General features: G+C 38.5%; 1 protein-coding gene across 3 annotated transcripts in view; it reads right to left on the minus strand.

Moving 5' to 3' along the window:
- Positions 1–23,077, minus strand: part of LOC127421303 (neurabin-1-like) — a 78,693-nt gene that overhangs the window by 37,627 nt on the left and 17,989 nt on the right. For all 3 annotated transcript variants that reach the window (XM_051664277.1, XM_051664274.1, XM_051664276.1), the window contains exons 3-4: positions 3,473–3,605; positions 2,587–2,707 (exon numbers count right to left, since the gene is read on the minus strand). In XM_051664277.1, coding sequence (XP_051520237.1) covers positions 2,587–2,707; positions 3,473–3,605 — 254 coding nt within the window. The remainder of the gene's footprint in view (positions 1–2,586; positions 2,708–3,472; positions 3,606–23,077) is intronic.

The following is a 23,077-nucleotide window of genomic DNA, read 5'->3' on the forward strand; positions in this document are numbered from 1 at the left end:
AAGAAATTAATTGTATTATTTTTTTTAAATTAAAATACATAATGTATTTTTGTTAATATATTATTTTTTGTATTTAAAAAAAAGTGAAATCATGTATTTATTTAAAACACTACTACGAGTAAATAATTTAGGTCATGGTGTTTAAGCTGACAAACAGGTTGGAAACCCTGCCCTGTCCGAGGACTATGAACACTATTTTTCTGTAGGTCACACAGGGCAGTTGGACCTGTGGTCACATTCTTTCATTTCAGCAGCTAAAGCGTAATGCTCACAGGACAGACAGAATTACACTCACAGCATGGGGCTTACAAGGAGAAGCAATCTCCTTAACAACATGTGATAATATAATTTTCTGAATCCTAGTGTTTGCATGGAGAGCTCCAACTGTGTGATATCCGTAATGAGCTTTGTGAGTTTTAAAAATTTCCCCTGACCCCTGATTCCTGTCTGGAAACCAGGCTCCTGGCAAATCTTGTCTAACATGCAGGCAAGCAGGTGGAGGGACGCTTTCAGGATTGGATTCTAATGTGCATCTAAAGAGTCTAGTGTTAGCACAGCTTGACCTTCACTTGCAGTCTTCAATGTCTCCATTATACTGTGGTTACTGAAAGCTGAAAATTCTTATTTCTTTATGCAAAAATGAAAAATACAGACTCCAAAGGAAAGATTTTAATGTCCTCATAAAACATGAAAACCCAACATGTGTGTGTTTGTGTGTGTGTGTGTGTGTGTGTGTGTAAGAGAGAGAGAGTTGGAGAGATAGTGACACTCCTCACACAAGAGAAGCTTCACAGCTGCATTGAAAACTAGAATTATTTACCCCCAGGTCAAATTTGACCCGAACATAATAGATGTAAATGAAAAGTCCATAAATATGAAGAAATATTATTAAAGACGCTGACTACCACCCCTGGAGTCGCGAGTTCGAATCCCAGGGCGTGCTGAGTGACTCCAGCCAGGTCTCCTATGCAACCAAATTGGCCCGGTTGCTAGGGAGGGTAGAGTCACATGGGGTAACCTCCTCGTGGTCGCTATAATGTGGTTCACTCTCGGTGGGGTGCATGGCGAGTTGTGCGTGGATGCCGCGGAGGATAGCGTGAAGCCTCCACATGCGTTATGTTTCCGTGGTAACGCGCTCAACAAGCCACATGATAAGATGCGCAAATTGACGGTCTCAGACGCGGAGGCAACTGAGATTCGTCCTTCGCCACCCGGATTGAGGCGAATCACTATGCCACCACGAGGACTTAGAGCTCATTGGGAATTCCAAATTGGGGAGAAAAAGTGGAGAGAAAAAAAAAAGACATTTTATAAAAACCTAAAAACATATATATATATATATATATATATATATATATATATATATATATATATATATATATATATATATATATATATATTCATTTAGTCAATGTTGAGGATAACCCAAAAGCATTTTGACCAAACTTAAGATTAAGTCTAGTTTTTCCACTGTTTTTAACTCTTAAACAGGTCAAAAATGACCTGCACATAACAGGAGGGTTAAGACAAGCGTAGAACTATGGATGTCAGAAAAGTTTGTTGCTTCTAAACATAAAATACATGCTTATTTTACCTTTTACAGTGTAAAATGTGGTAACCTGCAATTGCTCCCTTACGGAGCTTTTTCTACCAGATTTAACCCTTAAAATTAGTTTTGTTGTTGTAATGAATCAACCTGATGTAGTCAGGTTGATTCATTGATGTTAAATAATATTTTTGACAACATATTTTTGAGCAAAACCAGTTAATTTAGATGTTACCACATGGGAGCATATTTTATGATTAACATTTTGTAGTGTAGAATGTTCAGTGCTGCATCTGTTAATGTACATAATGTTTTTATCAGGGTTGCCACAGCTATTGACCAATGAATTTACATGACTTATCCATTATCGGTCACTTGTGATTACTGGATATTCCTCGGGTGGATTTTCATTTGTGTGTGTTACACTGTAAAAACTACCTCCAAATGTTACACTAAGGAGCTGTTCAGCCTGATATAACCCACGTTTTGCTAGTGTTATCTTATGTATACAAGCTGATTCAGTGATGTTAAATAATATTTTTTACTTGAATTAAACCAGTTAATTTAGGTGTTTCCACATGAAGCACATTTTTAAAGTTAACATTTTTTTTTTCAGTGCAGGTACCAGTCCTTGAAATTAATAGATAAAAAAAAAAATTCTGTATATGTTTTAGTGTAAAAGTCTGTAGAGGTCTCCAATAAGACAAAAAGCCCTGAGATTTGTACATGGTTCAATGGTAAGTGCTCAAAAATGTGTATCTAGCCAATTATATATTTTTCAAAGCATTCAAATCACAATTTTAAAATTCCTTTCACAAACATGTTTTGCCAGCTGCAAGATTTTTCCCTAACCTGGCTCTCTTCCATTAAGACTGTCAAGCTCCTCAGCTGTAAGCAGTGATAAAGCCCCAGAGCTTTCCTCTAATTTTAGGCAACGTGCTAATCTCAGTCCCCCACAGGGAACACTCAGGGATTCACTCACTCAGGGTGCAGTAGGAACATAGGGAGGACTAGTTTTGATCATGTGCGCTTTAGCTTACCTTCCATCTCTCTCTGCTGCTCCACCCTCAATGACAGTCTTGACGAAGATGCCCAGCTTCTCCAGGCCTGCGTCAGCACCAACCCCCATTCCTATAATACTGATGCCCAAGCCATCATCATCTGAAAAAATATAAGTGGTGAGCAAATGGAAAGACAGACAATTCAATAAATCAATAGAGGGTTGGATAGATGGATGGATGGATGCTTGCTTATGTTAACTGATAAATATTCATGGCTTACCACTGATTCACTCACAGTGCTCATAATATGCAGACACATACAAAACATTTCCCTTGTAATCTATATCTATTCATTTAGGAAAAATTAGGAATTATACAGTGGCTCCAAAAGGTAATTGCACACTTAAGCCAGACTTAAAAATGCATACACTTCATTGCATTAGATAACACAATGTTAAACCATGTAGAATTTAAAGAAAGATAGCAAGCAGACTGATAAAGCCCTTTTAAAGGGTTTAAATGATAAAACAATAGATATGCAAAAATATATACAAGACATACTGTACAAAAAAAGACATACAATATATACCAAAAATAGATATGAAAAGTTACACTACTTTGGTACATATGAAAATATGTTATGAAGGTTAAAAGTAAATAAGATAATGTCAAAGAACAGTGTTTGTTACTGGTAGTTCTAAGACAAAGTCTAGTATAATTTGTGCCACTTAGTTTGATATTTTGTAATCTAATGCAAACTGTATTCATACTTTGTAAAGCGTGGTTTACGGTCAAAATATTTTGTGGGGGCCACTGTACAATCATGTACAGTGCACAGTTTAAAATCAAGCTGTCATTCAGTCTTGGACCTAAACCTTTAACCTCAGAGAAATCTCTTTCACAACACTGTTGTCCCATTATTCACCTTTTTCCAGTTCCACAGGGAGAAGTTCCAGCTTCTCCACCCGTTTCTCCAGCTCATACTCTGCTGAGGATGCAACCGGGTCCACCTCTTCATTCCTCCGGTCATAATCTTCATTGCAGTAGGTTTTGAACACCTGGGAGCCAAAAAATAGCACTATGTCACATTACTGAGGTTTCAAAACATGGAGTATATAAATTATGAAGGGCTGAGAGTGTGTCTCTTTTGAAATACAGGTACAGTATCAATTCACTGGGAAAATGCAGCACCAAACCATACATACCGAGTATTAGAGATAGCCACTGGCATAGAAGATTATTTGCATGTGGCAAAAATATTAGATATAATGTATAAATATATAAAATATTTTTTGTAAGATTTTGTAAGCCTAAATGGGGAAAACTCTTGCACATATGTGTGTACTGGAGCTGTTGCTATGGTTACGGACAGTGGCCGCATGGTGTTTTAATGGTCAGGTGTTACGAACTGAACGTGAACTTTCAATTCATGTGAAACTGAAGCTTAAACACACTAATTACAAAAAAATAACAGAGGGATTTGATCTACCAGACTCATATCCATCAAAAAAGCGACTTAAATCGGCTGTTTGCCAGCATTTAAATGACTGACTGAAGACAACAGATGTAAACAAGCAGACAGAAGTCATAGAAAGAAACATCCTTGGGACAGGATGCTCCACTAAGTTTAATATTTTTAGCTGTGGTGATTTTAAAGTGATGAATTAAAGATGCCACTTTTTGTAATGTTTAAGCGTGCATTTGCATGTAGTTACTATCAGCAAGTAAAGTTTGAAATGTTGCGACTTAAATCGTCCTCATTATTTAAAGCATTGCTTCTGTACAAATTCACCCCATTCAACAATAAATGTCAATTTTAGTCATGATCGGACTTTAAATTGCCTGCTGTAAGCAATGTTCCGGTAATTATGCATAGTCCACAGGTTTATTTGTAAGGTGTTGTGGACAGTATTTAGAGTCTGTTGCCAGTTCTTTATGTTGGGGTGTCTGACAGAACAACGGATTGCTTTAATAAACTGATGCAGAAGAAAAAACTGTTCAATGCCATGAGCTACATCTTGCGCACTCACAATAATCTTACATTTACACTTTTGAAGCACTCTGGTTACATTTAAGCACATCACTGAGCTTGGGATGCGCATAAGCAGTGTTCTGCCCTAGATTGGAGCATCTCTTATTACCTCTTATTTTGTGGGTGTGTGTTTACCAGTTTTCTTATTATAGGGCTTCCCTTAGCGTCCACATGACCCCCAGAAATACGTCCACTTAGACGTTTAGACAATTGTTATATGATATGCATTTTTTCATCAGTGCTGTTGCATATTAAGAAAATGTGCAAATAATTGTAAAACTGGTTAACCACGATTTTGTTTCCTCAGACGGTAATCTAACCGTCAAATACTCACTCAATGTAGGGCATCCCTACATTGAATATACTTTATTTATTTATTTAGCACGCAAGCAATAGAGTAAGGGAGAACCGGGAAATGTCTCGGGCCACATCAGTGCTTTTTTCATAACACTTCTGATCGTCTGAAATGCAAACAGCCATTTGCAAACATCACTTTAGCATAAGCAATGGTACTGTGCACTGTGGTGTGAAAGGACAGTCACACACACAACTGTGTCACCTAAGTGGGTTCCCAGACAAACACAGGCTCCTTGGCAATGATAGACATACCTGCCTCTCCCTTACCTGTGTCCTTACTTAAAAGGGTTCGATGTGACTACTAAAAGAGATCGACAGATAGGTTGCCCTTTTATGCTGACATGAGAGTCAGCTTCCCTGACCCAGATTCAGGAATCATTAAAAGGACAACCTCAGACACAGTTACAGACATTACAATACCATCATTAAATACTTACAATATCAGTATCAAAATGAATGTGTTAACAGATGTGATTAATTTAAAATGTCAATGTTTTGATAGAATTAACACATTTATTTTATTCAATTTGACACTACTACTTTTATATCACTAACTTCAACCACACACCCTCTCTTCACAACCCCACCCTCTAAAGACATGTCAGCCAACCTGAACGCACACAATAATTGACAGGCAGAGAGCATTTCTGTCTTTTTTCTTTTTTTGTCTAGAGCTGTCGAAGAAATTATATCAATATTATTTTAATTATTTAATTTATATTTATTTTACCGCATTTATTTACAGGGGTGTAAAGTAATGAATTACAAATACTTATGTTACTGTAATTAAGTAGTTTTTCAGAGAAACTGTACTTTTTTAAGTAGTTTAAAAATTTTATACTTTTGGGGCCTGGGTAGATCAGCGAGTATTGATGCTGACTACCACCCCTAGAGTCACAAGTTCGAATCCAGGGTGTGCTGAATGACTCCAGCCAGGTCTCCTAAGCAACCAAATTGGCCCAGTTGCTAGGGAGGGAAGGGTCACATGAGTAACCTCCTCATGGTCGCGATTAGTGGTTCTCGCTCTCAATGGGGCACGTGGTAAGTTGTGCGTGGATCGCGGAGAGCAGCATGAGCCTCCACATGCTGTGAGTCTCTGCTGTGTCATGCACAACAAGCCACGTGATAAGATGCGCAAATTGACTGTCTTAGAAGCAGACACAACTGAGTCTTGTCCTCCACCACCCGGATTGAGGTAACCGCGCCACCACGAGGACCTACTAAGTAGTGTAAATTGGGTATTCCAAATTGGGGAGAAAAGGGGATATAAAAAAAAAAAAAATAATACAAATAAAAAATGGCATTCTTTTACTTGATTTACTTCATTATTTTAAGTGCTGTAACTGTACTTTTACTGCACTATTTTCCCTCCGTCTGTGTTCGCTACTTCCCTGTCCTTATTTTATTTTTATCCATCAACCTGGGAGAGTCTTGTGACTCCCGTCAAATCAAATCACACGTATAAACTTGAACGGCAGCTGTAGATCGGGTGCCACATTAACTGCTATTAACCATGGATGTGGAGAATGCCTCAAGCACAGTTCAACACCTGAACATCCACGGCTGCACCTGAAAGTGCTTTTCGCAGTGAAAAAGGCCAATTGCTTGATTGTGTCATGTGAGTTTATCTTGCTCAAGCCAGATATCAGCTTTAATTCTGCCTCTAATTTGAAGAAACATATCAAGCTAAATTTCGTTTTTCTGCTTACTAGATTCTGTGTGTCTATAACGTAGCCTGTAATTTAGCTATCTATCACTGAGATTATTGGGTTGCTGTGAGAGATTAATACAATGTTATTAATAGGGCTGGGTGATAAAACAATCGCAATGTTTATTGGGAAAAAAAAAGAGATGACCTAGATATCGATGATAAACATGAGTAATTTTCTTTACTTAGCCTATGTTCTACATGTAGACCAGGGGTGTTCATTACATTGATCACAATAGCAAGACAACCACTGGTTGGTTGATCTAGATAAAATATAAAAGATTTACTTTTTATTTCCTGGTGTCTGTAGCTGCATGCTTTTTGATAGACAGGTGGCTTATGTTTGTGCGCTGCGCTTTACATGCGTGTGTGTTCCGAGAGCGATAATGCAGGTATGTGCCTGTTGTGCCAAATTTTTATTCCCTGCCAGATTGCGACTGCTCCTTGCGTGCACGCGCATCACACAGTTGATATGCTAGTGCTGCGAGCTTGAGCGCTATCTTGTTTACTATAGCCATTCATAAGTGATTTTTTTACACACAGCTAGCACCAAGAAAGCATAAAATGAACATGGAAGTGTTGTCCAAGCATACATTAATAAGTAGATTTTAAATTAGTTCACATAAATGATGCACAAATTTAGCAGATCGATTCAACTTGGAAACAGAACCGAGGCTTCGATAGCGTTAGGAATGAAGGAAAGTTTACTAATTTCTCTTTGATTTTACCTTTTGCCAAAGCAAAGCTGTTTTAATGTCCCATTGAATTAAATTTGAGATTAACGATCCACGTCTGTGGTGATGTGATGTTTGAGCTGTTGACATTTATTATTAATTCACTTGGTGTCATTTTATTCACTCTTCCCATTGCACTTACTGAACATATGAATATCATTAATAAAAAATACAAAACATTTTTAAAAATCTGTGTATATGGAAAGATACATTTACAGATATAAAATTTCATAAGAGTTTATAAACGTATATCAGACAAAATGTAAGGGAATATATAAGAGGCAATTAAATGTTTGCAACAGGCCTGTAGATGGAATACTCTCACTTTGTTTATAGTTGTGAGAGTTATAAGTCAGCGTATCATTACATCTACAAAAAAACAGAAATAAACCAAATTATTAAACTCACCTCAGTTTTAAAACAGATTTATTATTTACTCTTAAATGGCCAAGAACATAAAGATACCTCAGAATGTTATTATTGTTATTATTATTATTCAATTCATTTTTAACTTTATGGCCCAAAAAACATGGTCATGTTTTTCTTAATTTTGTCAATTTTACAGCTTGTATAACTCATAAAAAATACATTGAAAAGACATCTATCTCGAGGTCCACTGTTGACTCAAAAACTGCTGCCATGTTAAAGAGATAAAGATTGAGTTGATGCTATTGTTTTTATACAGAGTCACATTACTTCAGTATGTGCTGGGACCCCCCTTTTCAATAACTTTTGGAGAAGTTTCACAGACACAACACATTTATGCTGGTGACATTTATAGCTATGAAGGCTGTGCCCTCAAAAGCATTTGACTGTAGCTTAAAATGGATGGGTTTACCAGGGGGAATATAATTTTGGCAATGTTGTTATTGCACCTGCCGAATATGTATTCCCCTCTCAATCTTAGGGTTTCAAGGACACAGAGACATCACATTTTTACTGGTAACATTTCTAGCTATGGAGGCTGTATGCTTAAAAGCATTTGATTGTATCTTCAATAGGATGGATTTATCAGAGGGGAATATAAATTCGGCAATGTCATTATTAAACCTGCCAAAAATGTATTACCCTCCCAATCTCAGGATTACAAGGATGCACAGACATAACATTTTTGCTGGTCACATTTCTAGCTATGGAGGTTGTGTCCTGAAAAGCATGTGACTATACCTTCAAAGGGAACTGTTTACCAGGGGGCAGTATAATATCGGCAGGGCCGTTGTTACACCCGCTGTAATAATATTGCCCTCCCCAACTCAGCTTTACAAGTTCAAAGGTTCATTAAACTTATGGTGCTGACATTTCTAGCTATGGAGGTTGTGTCCTAAAAAGCTTGAGACTCTACCTTCAAAGGTAACTGTTTACTAGGGGCAGTATAATTTCGGCAGGGCCGTTGTTACACTTGCCATAATAATATTGCCCTCCCCAACTCAGCTTTACAAGTTCACAAGTTCATTAAACGTATGATGCTTACATTTCTAGCTATGGAGGTTATGTCCTGAAAAGCATGTGACTATACGTTCAACGTCTTCTGTCCCAGTGGCCTCTCCAGCCTGCCCCGCACCAACATTTCCTGTCGCAAAGGTCTCTCCAGCCCTTTCCACATCAAAATCTCCTGTCTCAGTGGTCTCTCCTGTCTGCAACACACCAACATCTCCTATTCCAGTGGCCTCTCCAGCCCATTGTACGCCAAAATCTTCTGTCTCAGTGGTCTCTCCTGCATGCTCCACACCAACATCTTCTGTCCCAGTGACTTCTCCAGCCTGCCCCACACAAACATCTCCTGTTGCAAAGGCCTCTTCAGCCCATTCCACATCTCTTGTCTCTGTGGTCTCTCCAGCCTGCTCCACACTAACTTCTCCTGTCTCACTCATCTCTCCAGTCCGCAACACACCAACATCTCCGGTGGTCTCTCCTGCATACCCTGCACCAGCATCTCCATGTCCTGTGCCAATAGTCTCTCCAGCTAGCTATTTACTACCGTCTGCAATACCTGTCTGTACAAACTCACAAGTAGCCTCAGCATCCCTAGGAGCTGTTCATTCATCAGTGTCTGGCTCTTTTGATATTGAAGCATGTATGTATTTACTTAAACTACAACAACAGATCAAAAGAAGAATTTTGGTGGAAAGTGTGGTATTAAATAAAGTAATATGACATGTAGACATAGATACCCTTGTTATCATGTTGTAATTTTGGAACCTCATAAATATGTCTTGTTTGTGATAAACATGTAGCCTCAACTTGGCTGTTTTTTTCTGTCTCCCATATTCAGTCTTAGAAGGACAATATATCCCTAAACTTGTTTTTTACATTTACAGGTGTCAGAGAAGCCTGGGAGGCAAAGATGTCTATGTGCTGCTCTCTAAGATTGGTCCATTCATATTGTTCTATGCAGACATTCACCGGACTGCACCGACAAAACAACTTGAAAGTTTTTGAATTGTTTGTTAAAACAATGTCTGCATTGTGTTGCTATTTCGTATTAATTTAAAGATCACTGTATGTTAAACATGCTGTGCAGTGTGTCTTCTCACTGAACATAGATGATATAGTGAGATTAAGGGTGTTTTCACACTTGGGTCCTCTTTAAGGGGGCTTTCACACTGGGCACGTTTGCTGCGGTCCAATTCCGAGTGATTGCCAAAGATTGACAGCTTTGGTCTGGTTTCACACTCACTTGATTCTATCGAACCCCGGTCCAACTGCGTTCATCTTACGTCATCACAAACACGCATGGAGAACACAACGCGACTCATCATACTTTTTGTTTTTTTGTTATTTTGGTTCCATTATGCACAGCAGAGTGAACGACAACTGCATATAGGTGTGCTTCATGGTGTAACTCATCAGATGTCCAGGGGAAGGTGGCTTGCTGCTGCTCGCAAACGGCGTTTTTTGAGGAGACAGCTGATTGCAAGGAATACATTTGCATCTTTGTTTACACTGCACACTTACTCACGCTCATGTCCAAGGTGAAGTTATCACCACTGTCATCTCCTATTTTACCCTATATTTATAACCTATAATAGTATTTATATATAGTATTTATAAGGTGTACAGACAGATAGATAGATGTCGTCATCGGCTAAAACGCATGCGCAGGTTACTTTACTTCCTGAACGAGTGCGCACCCGAGTCCGAGTTGCTTTCACATTCACGCGAATCACGCTACAGTTCCATTGCAACCGAACTAAGACCACCTCCTACAGGTAGTTTCGGGTCCGCATGACAGCTTTCACATTACCAATTTTTCATGCGAACCGTACTGTGTTTCAAACTAAACTGCCAGTGTGAATCCACCCTAAAAGAACCAAAATCAGACCTCTTTAAGTGGACCAAAAATTAGGAAGTTTTCACAACTAGTTCGTTTGAGCACTCTAAGCGCTCTCAGAGCAGTATATTGTATATATGTGATCAACCCAAGTGGTCTCATACCCCCCAAAACGACCCAAAAGCGAACCGTACTCCTGAGGTGGTCTGAGTATGGTTCAATTGTGGTTCGATTGATTTGTGTGATGTGAAAGCAAAGAGGTAACAGTCTGCTTCAAATTCCCATGAAAATACAAGTAAGGATTTTTATAGTTTCACTTTAATTCTATTTGCGCAATTGCAAATGTTCTTGGCTCATACACACAATGTAAATGACATGCAGGAGGAGACGCTTGCTTGCTCCATTACTCTTGAGAAAGAAACATATTTACAAATGCACATAGAATTTCAAATGTTTTCCTTCATGCAAAATAAGGGCTTGTATATTTTTTCGGAGAGCCTTAACATAACGTGAGAGAGTGATGAATTTAGAACAGAAATACAATATACATTATTACTATTGCATAATGTAATATAATTGGCGGTGTTTCATAAATGATATAACATATAAAATATTACTTTTCATGTCATTCTATCCTTGTGCAATAATTTTTAATGAAAAATTATATATTTTTAAAGCCTTAAAAGTATCATATAGCCCCATTTTATTATATGATATCAAGTTAAATATCAATAAATACTACTTAAGGTGTAAGCCTATCTGTAATAAGCATACGCACACCTTAAGAAGTATGACAATTTGTATGACAATTGCTTATCATAATAATCGCAATTATTTATTAAAAATTATTGTCAGCCAAATTTCATAATCGTGACAGCCCTAGCTGCAATGGGGTCTGAGTTCTTAAGGAGCTGTGGTGTGAACAACAAGGGGTCTGAGACCACATTAATGTGAAGAGGACCAAAAAAGAAACTGGGTCCTCTTTTAAGTCCACTTACATTGTGAACACCAATAGCACGGAGGTCATTTGCGGCTGGTTCCCTTTCTGGTTCACTTTAACCAAACTGGGTTTGGTTCACTTAAAACGTACTATATGTGAAACCACCCACAGACTGAGTGAAAAAGGACCCAGTTCTCTTTGAATTCACACTGTCTGTGGCCTTGAGAGTGGGCCCAGATCTCTCTTTGATTCACTTGACCTGTTTGGGGGTCCCAGTCCATTTTCCATTCACACAATGTTGTCATTGTGGAACCCAGACCACTTTTTACAATACAATATTGATGGTAATAATTATTATTTGGGCTATATTACATGTTAAGAGGGCAATTAGCTCTACATATTAACTTATGAGATCATTAAAGATGTTTAATGCCATTAAAAATAATCAGCATGAGTACAAGTGTCTGTTAAATTAAACATTTTATTGATTACAAATTCTGATATATACTGTATATATATATAAAATGAAAAACCAATGCATTGTTTTTTTATAAAAAAAATGCTGTATGTATAGACAGAATTCAAGATAAAATTTAATTTCAGTCATGGATCATAGTAGATAAGTCATATTAACAACGAAAAATGTGATTGGTCATGATTTTATATATTGAAAGCCTCGAGGTACATCCATTCATAGAAAACAATAGTAATGTGTTACTATCGTAATCTGTTAACTGTCATGCTCTGTTCCATTGTAACCCAGTGAATCCCTCGAGTCTTTATTTGAACAGAACACTGAAAAATGATTTTTGATTTTGTTTATTTAAGAAGTTTAAATAGTTTCCATCTGCTACTTTCGCATTCATCTCCATAGAAACAGAATATGTGGCTCGTTGTGTCTCTCCTCTGCGTGTCATCATTACTGGTGTACAGTAAGCTGTGAGGGCCAAACATGTTTGGCGTTACGTGAATGGGAAAAGCAAGGGAGCCTAGAGTGCTTTGTGTTCACAATGTACATCTTTAGCGAACTGTACAACAAGCTGCAAGCGAACCATACCGAGACCACCTCCCGAGATGAACAAAATGTTCACTTTCACATTAGAAATGCACATGTGGCATCTGTTTAGTTTCACTTTTTAATTTTGAAAGTATAGACTTAATAAAAAGGACTTACACATTGATCTTTTTCTCACTTACACCTTACATATTACTTCTGAAGACATGGATTTAACCACTGGAGTCGTTTAGATTCCTTTTATGCTGCCTTTATGTGCTTTTTAGAGCTTCAAATTTTTGACCCTGTTGACTTGCATTGTATCGACCTACAGAGCCGAGATACTCTTCAAAAAAATCTTCATTTGTATTCTGAAAAGGAAAGTCATACACATCTGTAATGGCATGAGGGTGAGTAAATTATGAGAATTTTCATTTTAGGTTAAACTATCACTTTAAATAAAACAACTAGACACATATACATATATATATATATACGTGCATCTCAATCAATTAGAATGTCATGGAAAAGTTCATTTATTTCAGTAATTCAACTCAAATTGTGAAACTCGTGTATTAAATAAATTCAATGCACACAGACTGAAGTAGTTTAAGTCTTTGGTTCTTTTAATTGTGATGATTTTGGCTCACATTTAACAAAAACCCACCAATTCACTATCTCAACAAATTAGAATATGGTGACATGCCAATCAGCTAATCAACTCAAAACGCCTGCAAAGGTTTCCTGAGCCTTCAAAATGGTCTCTCAGTTTGGTTCACTAGGCTACACAATCATGGGGAAGACTGCTGATCTGACAGTTTTCCAGAAGACAGTCATTGACACCCTTCACAAGGAGGGTAAGCCACAAACATTCATTGCCAAAGAAGCTGGCTGTTCACAGTGTGCTGTATCCAAGCATGTTAACAGAAAGTTGAGTGGAAGGAAAAAGTGTGGAAGAAAAAGATGCACAACCAACCGAGAGAACCGCAGCCTTATGAGGATTGTCAAGCAAAATCGATTCAAGAATTTGGGTGAACTTCACAAGGAATGGACTGAGGCTGGGGTCAAGGCATCAAGAGCCACCACACACAGACGTGTCAAGGAATTTGGCTACAGTTGTCATATTCCTCTTAAGCCACTCCTGAACCACAGACAACGTCAGAGGTGTCTTACCTGGGCTAAGGAGAAGAAGAACTGGACTGTTGCCCAGTGGTCCAAAGTCCTCTTTTCAGATGAGAGCAAGTTTTGTATTTCATTTGGAAACCAAGGTCCTAGAGTCTGGAGGAAGGGTGGAGAAGCTCATAGCCCAAGTTGCTTGAAGTCCAGTGTTAAGTTTCCACAGTCTGTGATGATTTGGGGTGCAATGTCATCTACTGGTGTTGGTCCATTGTGGTTTTTGAAAACCAAAGTCACTGCACCCATTTACCAAGAAATTTTGGAGCACTTCATGCTTCCTTCTGCTGACCAGCTTTTTAAAGACGCTGATTTCATTTTCCAGCAGGATTTGGCACCTGCCCACACTGCCAAAAGCACCAAAAGTTGGTTAAATGACCATGGTGTTGGTGTGCTTGACTGGCCAGCAAACTCACCAGACCTGAACCCCATAGAGAATCTATGGGGTATTGTCAAGAGGAAAATGAGAAACAAGAGACCAAAAAATGCAGATGAGCTGAAGGCCACTGTCAAAGAAACCTGGGCTTCCATACCACCTCAGCAGTGCCACAAACTGATCACCTCCATGCCATGCCGAATTGAGGCAGTAATTAAAGCAAAAGGAGCCCCTACCAAGTACTGAGTACATATACAGTAAATGAACATACTTTCCAGAAGGCCAACAATTCACTAAAAATGTTTTTTTTATTGGTCTTATAATGTATTCTAATTTGTTGAGATAGTGAATTGGTGGGTTTTTGTTAAATGTGAGCCAAAATCACCACAATTAAAAGAACCAAAGACTTGAACTACTTCAGTCTGTGTGCATTGAATTTATTTAATACACGAGTTTCACAATTTGAGTTGAATTACTGAAATAAATGAACTTTTCCACGACATTCTAATTTATTGAGATGCACCTGTGTATATATACACACACAGTGCATCCAGAAAGTATTCACAGTGCTTCACATTTTATGTTACAGCCTTATTCCAAAATGGATTGAAATCTTTGCAAATTTATAAAAATAAAATAAATAATAATAAAAAAACAAATCACATGTACATAAGTATTCACCTCTCAAGCTCCATCAGGTTGGCACAGCCATTTTCAGATCTCTCCAGAGATGTTCAATCGGGTTCAAGTCTGGGCTCTGGCTGGGCCACTCAAGGACATTCACAGAGTTGTCCCGTAGCCACTCCTTTGTTATCTTGGCTGTGTGCTTAGGGTCGTTGTCCTGTTGGAAGATGAACCTTCGCCCCAGTCTGAGGTCCAGAGCGTTCTGGAGCAGGTTTTCATCAAGGATGTCTCTGTACATTGCTGCATTCATCTTTCCCTCGATCCTGACTAGTCTCCCAGTTCCTGCCGCTGAAAAACATCCCCACAGCATGATGCTGCCACCACCATGCTTCACTGTAAGGATGGTATTGGCCAGGTGATGAGCGGTGCCTGGTTTCCTCCAGACATGACGCTTGCCATTCAGGCCAAAGAGTTCAATCTTTGTTTCTCATGGTCTGAGAGTCCTTCAGGTGCCTTTTGGCAAACTCCAGGCGGGCTGTCATGTGCCTTTTACTGAGGAGTGGCTTCCGTCTGGCCACTCTACCATACAGGCCTGATTGGTGGAGTGCTGCAGAGATGGTTGTTCTTCTGGAAGATTCTCCTCTCTCCACAGAGAAATGCTGGAGCTCTGTCAGAGTGACCATCGGGTTCTTGGTCACCTCCCTGACTAAGGCCCTTCTCCCCCGATCGCTCGGTTTGGCCAGGCGGCCAGCTCTAGGAAGAGTCCTGGTGGTTCTAAACTTCTTCCATTTATGGATGATGGAGGCCACTGTGCTCATTGGGACCTTCAATGCTGCAGAAATTTTTCTGTACCCTTCCCCAGATCTGTGCCTCGATACAATCCTGTCTCGGAGGTCTACAGACAATTCCTTGGACTTCATGGCTTGGTTTGTGCTCTGACATGCACTGTTAACTGTGGGACCTTATATAGACAGGTGTGTGCCTTTCCAAATCATGTCCAATCAACTGAATTTACCACAGGTGGACTCCAATCAAGTTGTAGAAACATCTCAAGGATGATCAGTGGAAACAGGATGCACCTGAGCTCAATTTTGAGTGTCATGGCAAAGGCTGTGAATACTTATGTACATGTGATTTTTTTCATTTTTTATTTTTAATAAATTTGCAAAGATTTCAAACAAACTTCTTTCACATTGTCATTATGGGGTACTGTTTGTAGAATTTTGAGAAAAATAATGAATTTAATCCATTTTGGAATAAGGCTGTAACATAACAAAACGTGGAAAAAGTGAAGCGCTGTGAATAATTTCCGGATGCACTGTATATATATATATATATATATATATATATATATATATATATATAACTTACCATGCACAATTAAATGGTAGACATAAGTCAATAAATAATATAGCAGAACACTTGCAAAAATTAACTTTCAAAATAAAAACAAATTGCTCTGTGCTCTTACACCTAATCCTGAATTTAAAATGGAACACTCCCCTCCTGATATTCATTGATGCAAAATCATCACACTAACCCTGACCCCTGGTAAACAGTTCCCTCTGAAGGTAGAGAATGGATAATGCCTATGTAGATTTTTATTCTTCACTTTTATCCTCCCCAGATGAAAGCCATGGTCAGGATGAAATGGGAGAGGTTGCAGCTGAGGCAGCAAGTGTAGGGGAAGAAGGTGTGATCATTCTTAAATCTGATGTTCAAAACATCAGAATTTCAGAACTCACAAATTTGACAGCTGTAAACCAGTGTTGGGTGGTAATATACTACATGTAATCTGGATTACAAAATTACATTACTAAAATCAAGTACTTGTAATTATATTACACTTAAAGTCTAAAATGTGTTTAATCAGATTAGTTAATACAGTTATAGTACTTAAAATTAAAGATTTTCATTACAATAAGTGATCCAAATCTATTATTTATTACCTAAAATGTGAAATCTAAAAGATTATTACAGCCAGGTTACAACTGCTGTTGTTTATTGTGTTATCAGTACCAGATTACATTTCAGCAATCATCTACCCAACACGGCTGTACACTACAGTAAACAAATTCAAATGTATTTGCAGTTTTTTTGCTTTTGTAGAATTCAGTAAGAGGAAACATGTAGTAGCAGGTTTAGACAGCTCTGAAGATGCCAGTCACTCAGGCTGTGAAGACAAGGATGAGCAGGGAGAGAGGGACGTTGATATTAAAGATGATTTCCCAGAATGCTGGACTGCACAAATGTTGAGAGACAAAACAATTTTTTATCCATGGCTTATGTGCCAAAACTAAAGTCTTGGATGCTCCATTTGTCAGAAGGTAAATGCATCTGGGCCAGAGACAGGTTCTGGACACATGAATGTTGCTGAGGAATGCGCCAAAGTAAAAATGATGCCTTCGGGGTCAACTAAAAATGCAACTCAGCAGTCTCTGCGCACAAAAATACACAGACACAGAACATCAGATTATCACAGCTCAGCAGAGAAATTTTACAAAAAGCACAAGACAAAACCTTAGAAACGTTAACCACTGAGATGATGGGGGATAATTTCCTTACCACTGACAGAGTTTTCCGCACGGTTTACAAAATTGTCAAATCAGGAAGACCTTTCACTGGTCTGCTGACTGATATTGACCTGCAGGTCCTAAATGGAATAGACATGGGAAGGACTTTACACTCTGACAAGTCTTGTGCACAAATTAGTCAGCACATAGCTTGTGAAATGAGAAAGACAGTGGTGGCAAGGGTCCTTGAGAGCGGAACAAAATCTTCCATTCTGATAGATGAATCTACAACTATCAGTAAGAAATCTGTGTTGATCATCTATATTAGAGCAAGCTTAGATGAAGATGAAGAGCCACTAACATTCCTTTTAGATTTAGTGGAACTTGCAGCTACCAATGCAGAGGGAATTTATCAAGCACTTATGGAAAACCTCGTGCACCATGGTTTCACAGAAGCTGTTCTGACAGAACGTTTTGTTTGTATTGCTTCAGATGGTGCCTCTGTCATGCTTGGAAGTAAATCAGGTGTTGCAGCAAAAATTGTTCAACTGTTTCCCAGTATGCTTATCTGGCACTGTATGAACCACCACCTTGAACTTAGTGTTGGAGATGCTGTAGAAGAGGTTGCTGGGCTGAACCAGTTCCAGTCATTTTTTGCTTCTGCTAAAAACCACCGTGAACTAACTTCATGCTGTCAAGAACTGCATTGCAGTTTCTGAATATAGGGAGGATTCTTGGCACTAAATGGATAGCCTCTAGTTATATAACCAACAAAGCTGTATGGCAACAGTACCCAGCACTTCACAAACACTTTTCAGATGCCTCCACTGATCCAAAACAAAGCTCCACAGAGAGATGCATGTTTGTTGGTTTAGCAAATCATCTCTGTAGCGTCACCTTTGTGCACAGTCTTGCAGACATATATGATGCCCTAGAGGAGCTATCAGAATTGTCAGTGTTACTTCAGGACAGAAACATGACTCTTCCCAAGGCAGACGCATGTCTCACTCAGCAGGTCCGTGTGATAAAGTCCATGGCTGAGGTATTTGGTCTATGGGTACAGGAGGCACAGAGAGCAGTAGATTTGAAGCTTTTTAAAGGAGTGTCATTGACAAACCATACGAGGAGCGACAGAGACATCAATCAGTAGCTGTTATTTGATGCTATAACTAAAAGTCTAGAGAGGAGAATGGGTTTTCTGTCTGGTTAGAGCAAAGAACAGTATGAGAGTTTTCTAATCAACATCAAAGCACTGGATCCCTCTAGCTGGCCAGAAGAGTGTGATGTCCGTTATGCTGAGAATGAAGTACAGGAACTCTGCTCCCTTTTCCAGCTCCACAATAGTAGGGAAATACAGAGCAGCATGAGGGAATACATTGACAATGTTAAGACCACTGGTAAACACAGACCAGTGTCTAATAATGATTAGACAAATTTTGTAATCGTTGTGTAAGCTACAAATATTTGTCTACACCATCCCCCTTGAAGTTTTTTTTTACAAATTAACATGAGCATAAATTAACATGGCAGGCATTGTTGACCATAAAAACCATAAAACAGAGCGGACACCTATAGACCCTTTAAAGCTGAGTTGGGGAAGGCAATATTATTATGGCAGTTGTAATAACGGCCCTGCTGAAATTATACTGTGCCCTGGCAAACTGTTCCCTCTGAAGGTAGAGTCTCACGCTTTTCAGGACACAACCACCATAGCTAGAAATGTCAGCACAATAAATATGATGTATCTGCGAACATGTAATGCTCAGTTGGGCAGGGCAATATAATTACGGCAGGTGTAACAATGGCCCTACTGAAATTATACTGCGCCCTGGTAAACAGTTCCCTCTGAAGTTAGAGTCTCAAGCTTTTCAGGACACAACTTCCATAGCTAGAAATATCAGCACCATAAGTTTATTGAAGCTTTAAACTGGTAAACCTGAGTTTGGGAGGGCAATATTATTACAGCAGATGTAACAATGGCCCTGCCGAAATTATACTGCCCACTGGCAAATTGTTCCCAAGAAGAAGAAGAAGAATGTGAAAGTAAAGGTTAAAGTGGAGACTGATTGAGCAGGGAGGAGAATGTATAGTAAAAATGGACTTAAATATTAATCTGTTTCTCACCCAACCTATCATATTGCTTCTGAATACATTGATTTAACCACTGGAGTCACATGGATTAGGCTACTTTTATGCTGATTTTTGGAGCCTCGAAGTTTTGGCACCCATTCACTTGCATTGTACGGACCAAAAGAGCAGAGATGTTCTTCTAAAAATCTTCATTTGTGTTCTGCTGAAGAAAGTCATACACATCCGGGATGGCATAAGGATGAGTAAATGATGAGAGAATTTTAATTTTTGGGTGAATTATTCCTTTAAAGCCCGATGTGGCCCCTGTACCAAACAACTATTCCCACCCTTGCTCCACCTCCTCTATTGTGCGGGACATGACATGCCAAGTGACCCTGCTTTTTTAGCATTTATGCTCTGTTGGCATTAAGGGCATTTTTAGACCCTACACATTACTTGATTTTAATGTAATTGTTTCATATATTACAATTTAAAATGGTGATCAGTGTATTGAAAATAACTTTTTTTTATCTTTTCATTTCTGTAATCATGTACATTTTTTGGAATCAGATTCATGTCGTGTTTGTCATAGATAAGTGATGTATTTTAAAAGTTGGCAGTCAAAAATACCTATAAAATACCTATATATTATTATTTCTGGCAAACAGCCATAAAGGTAATGCAAATTAAGGTATGTGTGCTACATTTTTAAATTGCAGCATACAGTGTTTATTATAAGGGGTCATCGCATTCACAACCCAATACTCGCCCTCATGAGTACTTTTAAATGAGCTACTCTTTTACTCTTACTTGAGTAGCTTTTAGGACAGGTACGTTTACTCTACTCACACTACATTTTTGGGAAGTAACAGTACTTGAGTATGATTTCTCAGTACTCTTTCCACCCCTGTTTATTTATTTACATTTATAATATTTTATTACAATATATTTTACATTTTTTATTATATTGCCTTTTACATTTATTCATATGGTAGACAATTTTATCCAAAGCAACTTACAGTGCATTCGAGGATTTCATCAGTATGTGTGCTCACCGGGTATAGAATCCATAACTATGCTAGGTACATTGCTAGGTACATGCTCTACCAGCATACAGACACTGCAAGATGGCAACTTCCACCAGCACCTTTAGGAGGTGTGTCAGCTGCCTTGCATTATCTTTTAGCAAATTTACAGGCTGCATTTAGTACAAGGCAGCCATCAGTGTGTCCAGCTGCCACCATGAGAATCATCAGCTTAAATAAACCATGGCTGATCATAGCTGAGTTAAAGCTATTTCATCAGAGAAGAAAACCATTTACATTGGAATATCTGATGATTTATGCTAATTACAAGCTCGTTCCGATGTGTCCAATATGGTATCAAACACTTCAAATCCAAACTTGAAGTAGCCAAGCCCTGGACAAAATTGCAAGCATACACCTTGTACATTTTACAACATCAATAATGTAAACTGATCAATAACTATGCATTATTGGGCAGTCACATTGCTGACCAAATGATTAGCTGCTGCAATGTGTAATGGGCCCTTCGTCTACAGTCCTTCATACTTTTGGAGAAAATCATAGGCAGAAAGAGATGGATAGGGAGTGAGAAGCTATGAACAAGTTTAACCTTGAACATAGCAACTAAAAAATATTTCCTGCAATGCATGGCAGAGCAAGAGTGGCCTGTTGTGAATGAACCAATTAATGCTGTTTTTGCACTACATGCAGGTTTTTGCACTGAAATACCACAAAAAATACTCATAAAAGTGACGCAACTGTTTAGTGAACTGGCCACATTGCGTGCCTACCAGTTCTATGCCACAGATATGGGTTCCTATACTGCAGGGCATAAATGCAGAAACATTCCCTTGAGTGGAGCTCTAATCTAATGGTAAAGACAAGATTCTCACATTTGCTGAATTAACCATCTCTTCAGTCAGTGGAACTGTTCCAGACCAGAACTTTCCTCAAGCCACGAAGTAAATTCCCCTGTATTCTCCTGAACGCAGCCAACTTTCACAATGTCGACAGTCTACAGTTGGCTAAAAAAGGCTCAAATGTCAACTGTATTTTGTGAAGCTGACATGACAAGCATGAGAGGGTCTCTGCACTAGCAGACAAAGTGTGGGAAGCATGGTGATGGCTACTGTCAGGTCTGATGGACTGTGGGAAAATATAATAATTGAGATCTTCTTTTAGATTAATCAGAAAAACCTGTATCTGCCCAGAATACTTTATTTTTACTATCATTATATGATTCAGTATTTCTATATAGCCTAATTTTAACTGCCCTTTTAATAACAAAGATATACAATATAGGGATGGGAAAGGTAAGGAACTTAACAATTCTGGTTCCGATTCCTCTTAACGATTCCCTTAATGTCACCTTCATTATGGATTTAGACTTTTTTGCCAACTTTCTGGTTAAAATGTTTTTTAAGTACTGCCTGATTGCATCCCATTTGACATAGTCTAAAAAAAAAAGACCCTGATCCTGGAAACTGCTCAGAAAAGCCACTGCAGTTGCAGCGACAGATATGATCCTCACCTTAATTATTTTCATTATATCCATAATGTTATACACAAACATCTGTAACACCCACATCCAAAAAACTGACACCTTATTACAGTAATTACAGAGATCCCAGTCTGAATCAGTACATAAAATGACAGACATGCTATTTCAGAGAACTAATCCCATTAAAATGGTGCTTATCATTGGTTTCAGTTATCAATCTGCCCACTGGTAAAATAAAAACCAACCACATAATAGAAAAAGCTGTTTCTTTAGTTGAAGAAACCCAAGCAACCCTTTATGCGGAATCTTTTCTTCAACTAGATTGAACTTGGCTTCTGTCTGACAAAAGCCATATTTTGGTTCTTCAACCATCTATGTAACACTGATTGAGCCCCTCTCAACTCCTCTCTCTTATCAGCCTCATCTTCTCCACTTCATCCATCCCTTGGCATTCGCCCAAAGATCAATACACCTGTTAGCAGCCTTCAAACAAATTCAGCGAACCTCTATTGTCTACTATTCATAAATCAGCCTCTCATTCTGTCCCTTCATCTACTGCTGATACACATTGGCATACTACAATCTTATATTTAAAACCCAGCAGCCTGTGAGGTCTTTGGCTCCAACTGCTACCTTGTAAAATGGCCAAGAAATGTGAGCTTTTGTAAGCAATTTACTGTTAGAAGGAGAGCTGGGTACACGGTGCAATTTTTCCTGACTGCTTTATGATGAAAGACCAAAATCTGCAAAAGGTTAGGTTTGGGTTAGGGAGTACAGTTAATGAAATATGCCTTTTTGTTAAAACTATTATAATTTACAACAAAAATACTATTAGCTTTTGGCACCACTCTTTGGACATTTCACCTGGAAATTGGAGCTCACTCGTGGCCATACTTTCAACAACACTTCCAGCTTCGACCACTGGGGGCAGAGATTAGATTTTTGGTAAGCACAGACCGATTTCAGCAGCAGAGCTATCGACCTACTGTTTCTGAATTTACAGTGCGATCAGTCTAGACTGTATGGGGGAATTTGTAGACTACTCATTCTATCATTCTACAGACAGAAGGCAAGGTTAGTTTGACAGCACAATTATAATGTCAAGGGAACACTAAATAAAAAGATATTTACTGTGCGGATCACATAGAAATGCTTTACACATTTTTTACTGAACGTCTCTCCCTCTTTTTCTGTCTTAGACAGCAATACTGT

The sequence above is a fragment of the Myxocyprinus asiaticus genome, chromosome 30, assembly GCF_019703515.2.
Source record: "Myxocyprinus asiaticus isolate MX2 ecotype Aquarium Trade chromosome 30, UBuf_Myxa_2, whole genome shotgun sequence".
NCBI lineage: Eukaryota > Metazoa > Chordata > Actinopteri > Cypriniformes > Catostomidae > Myxocyprinus > Myxocyprinus asiaticus.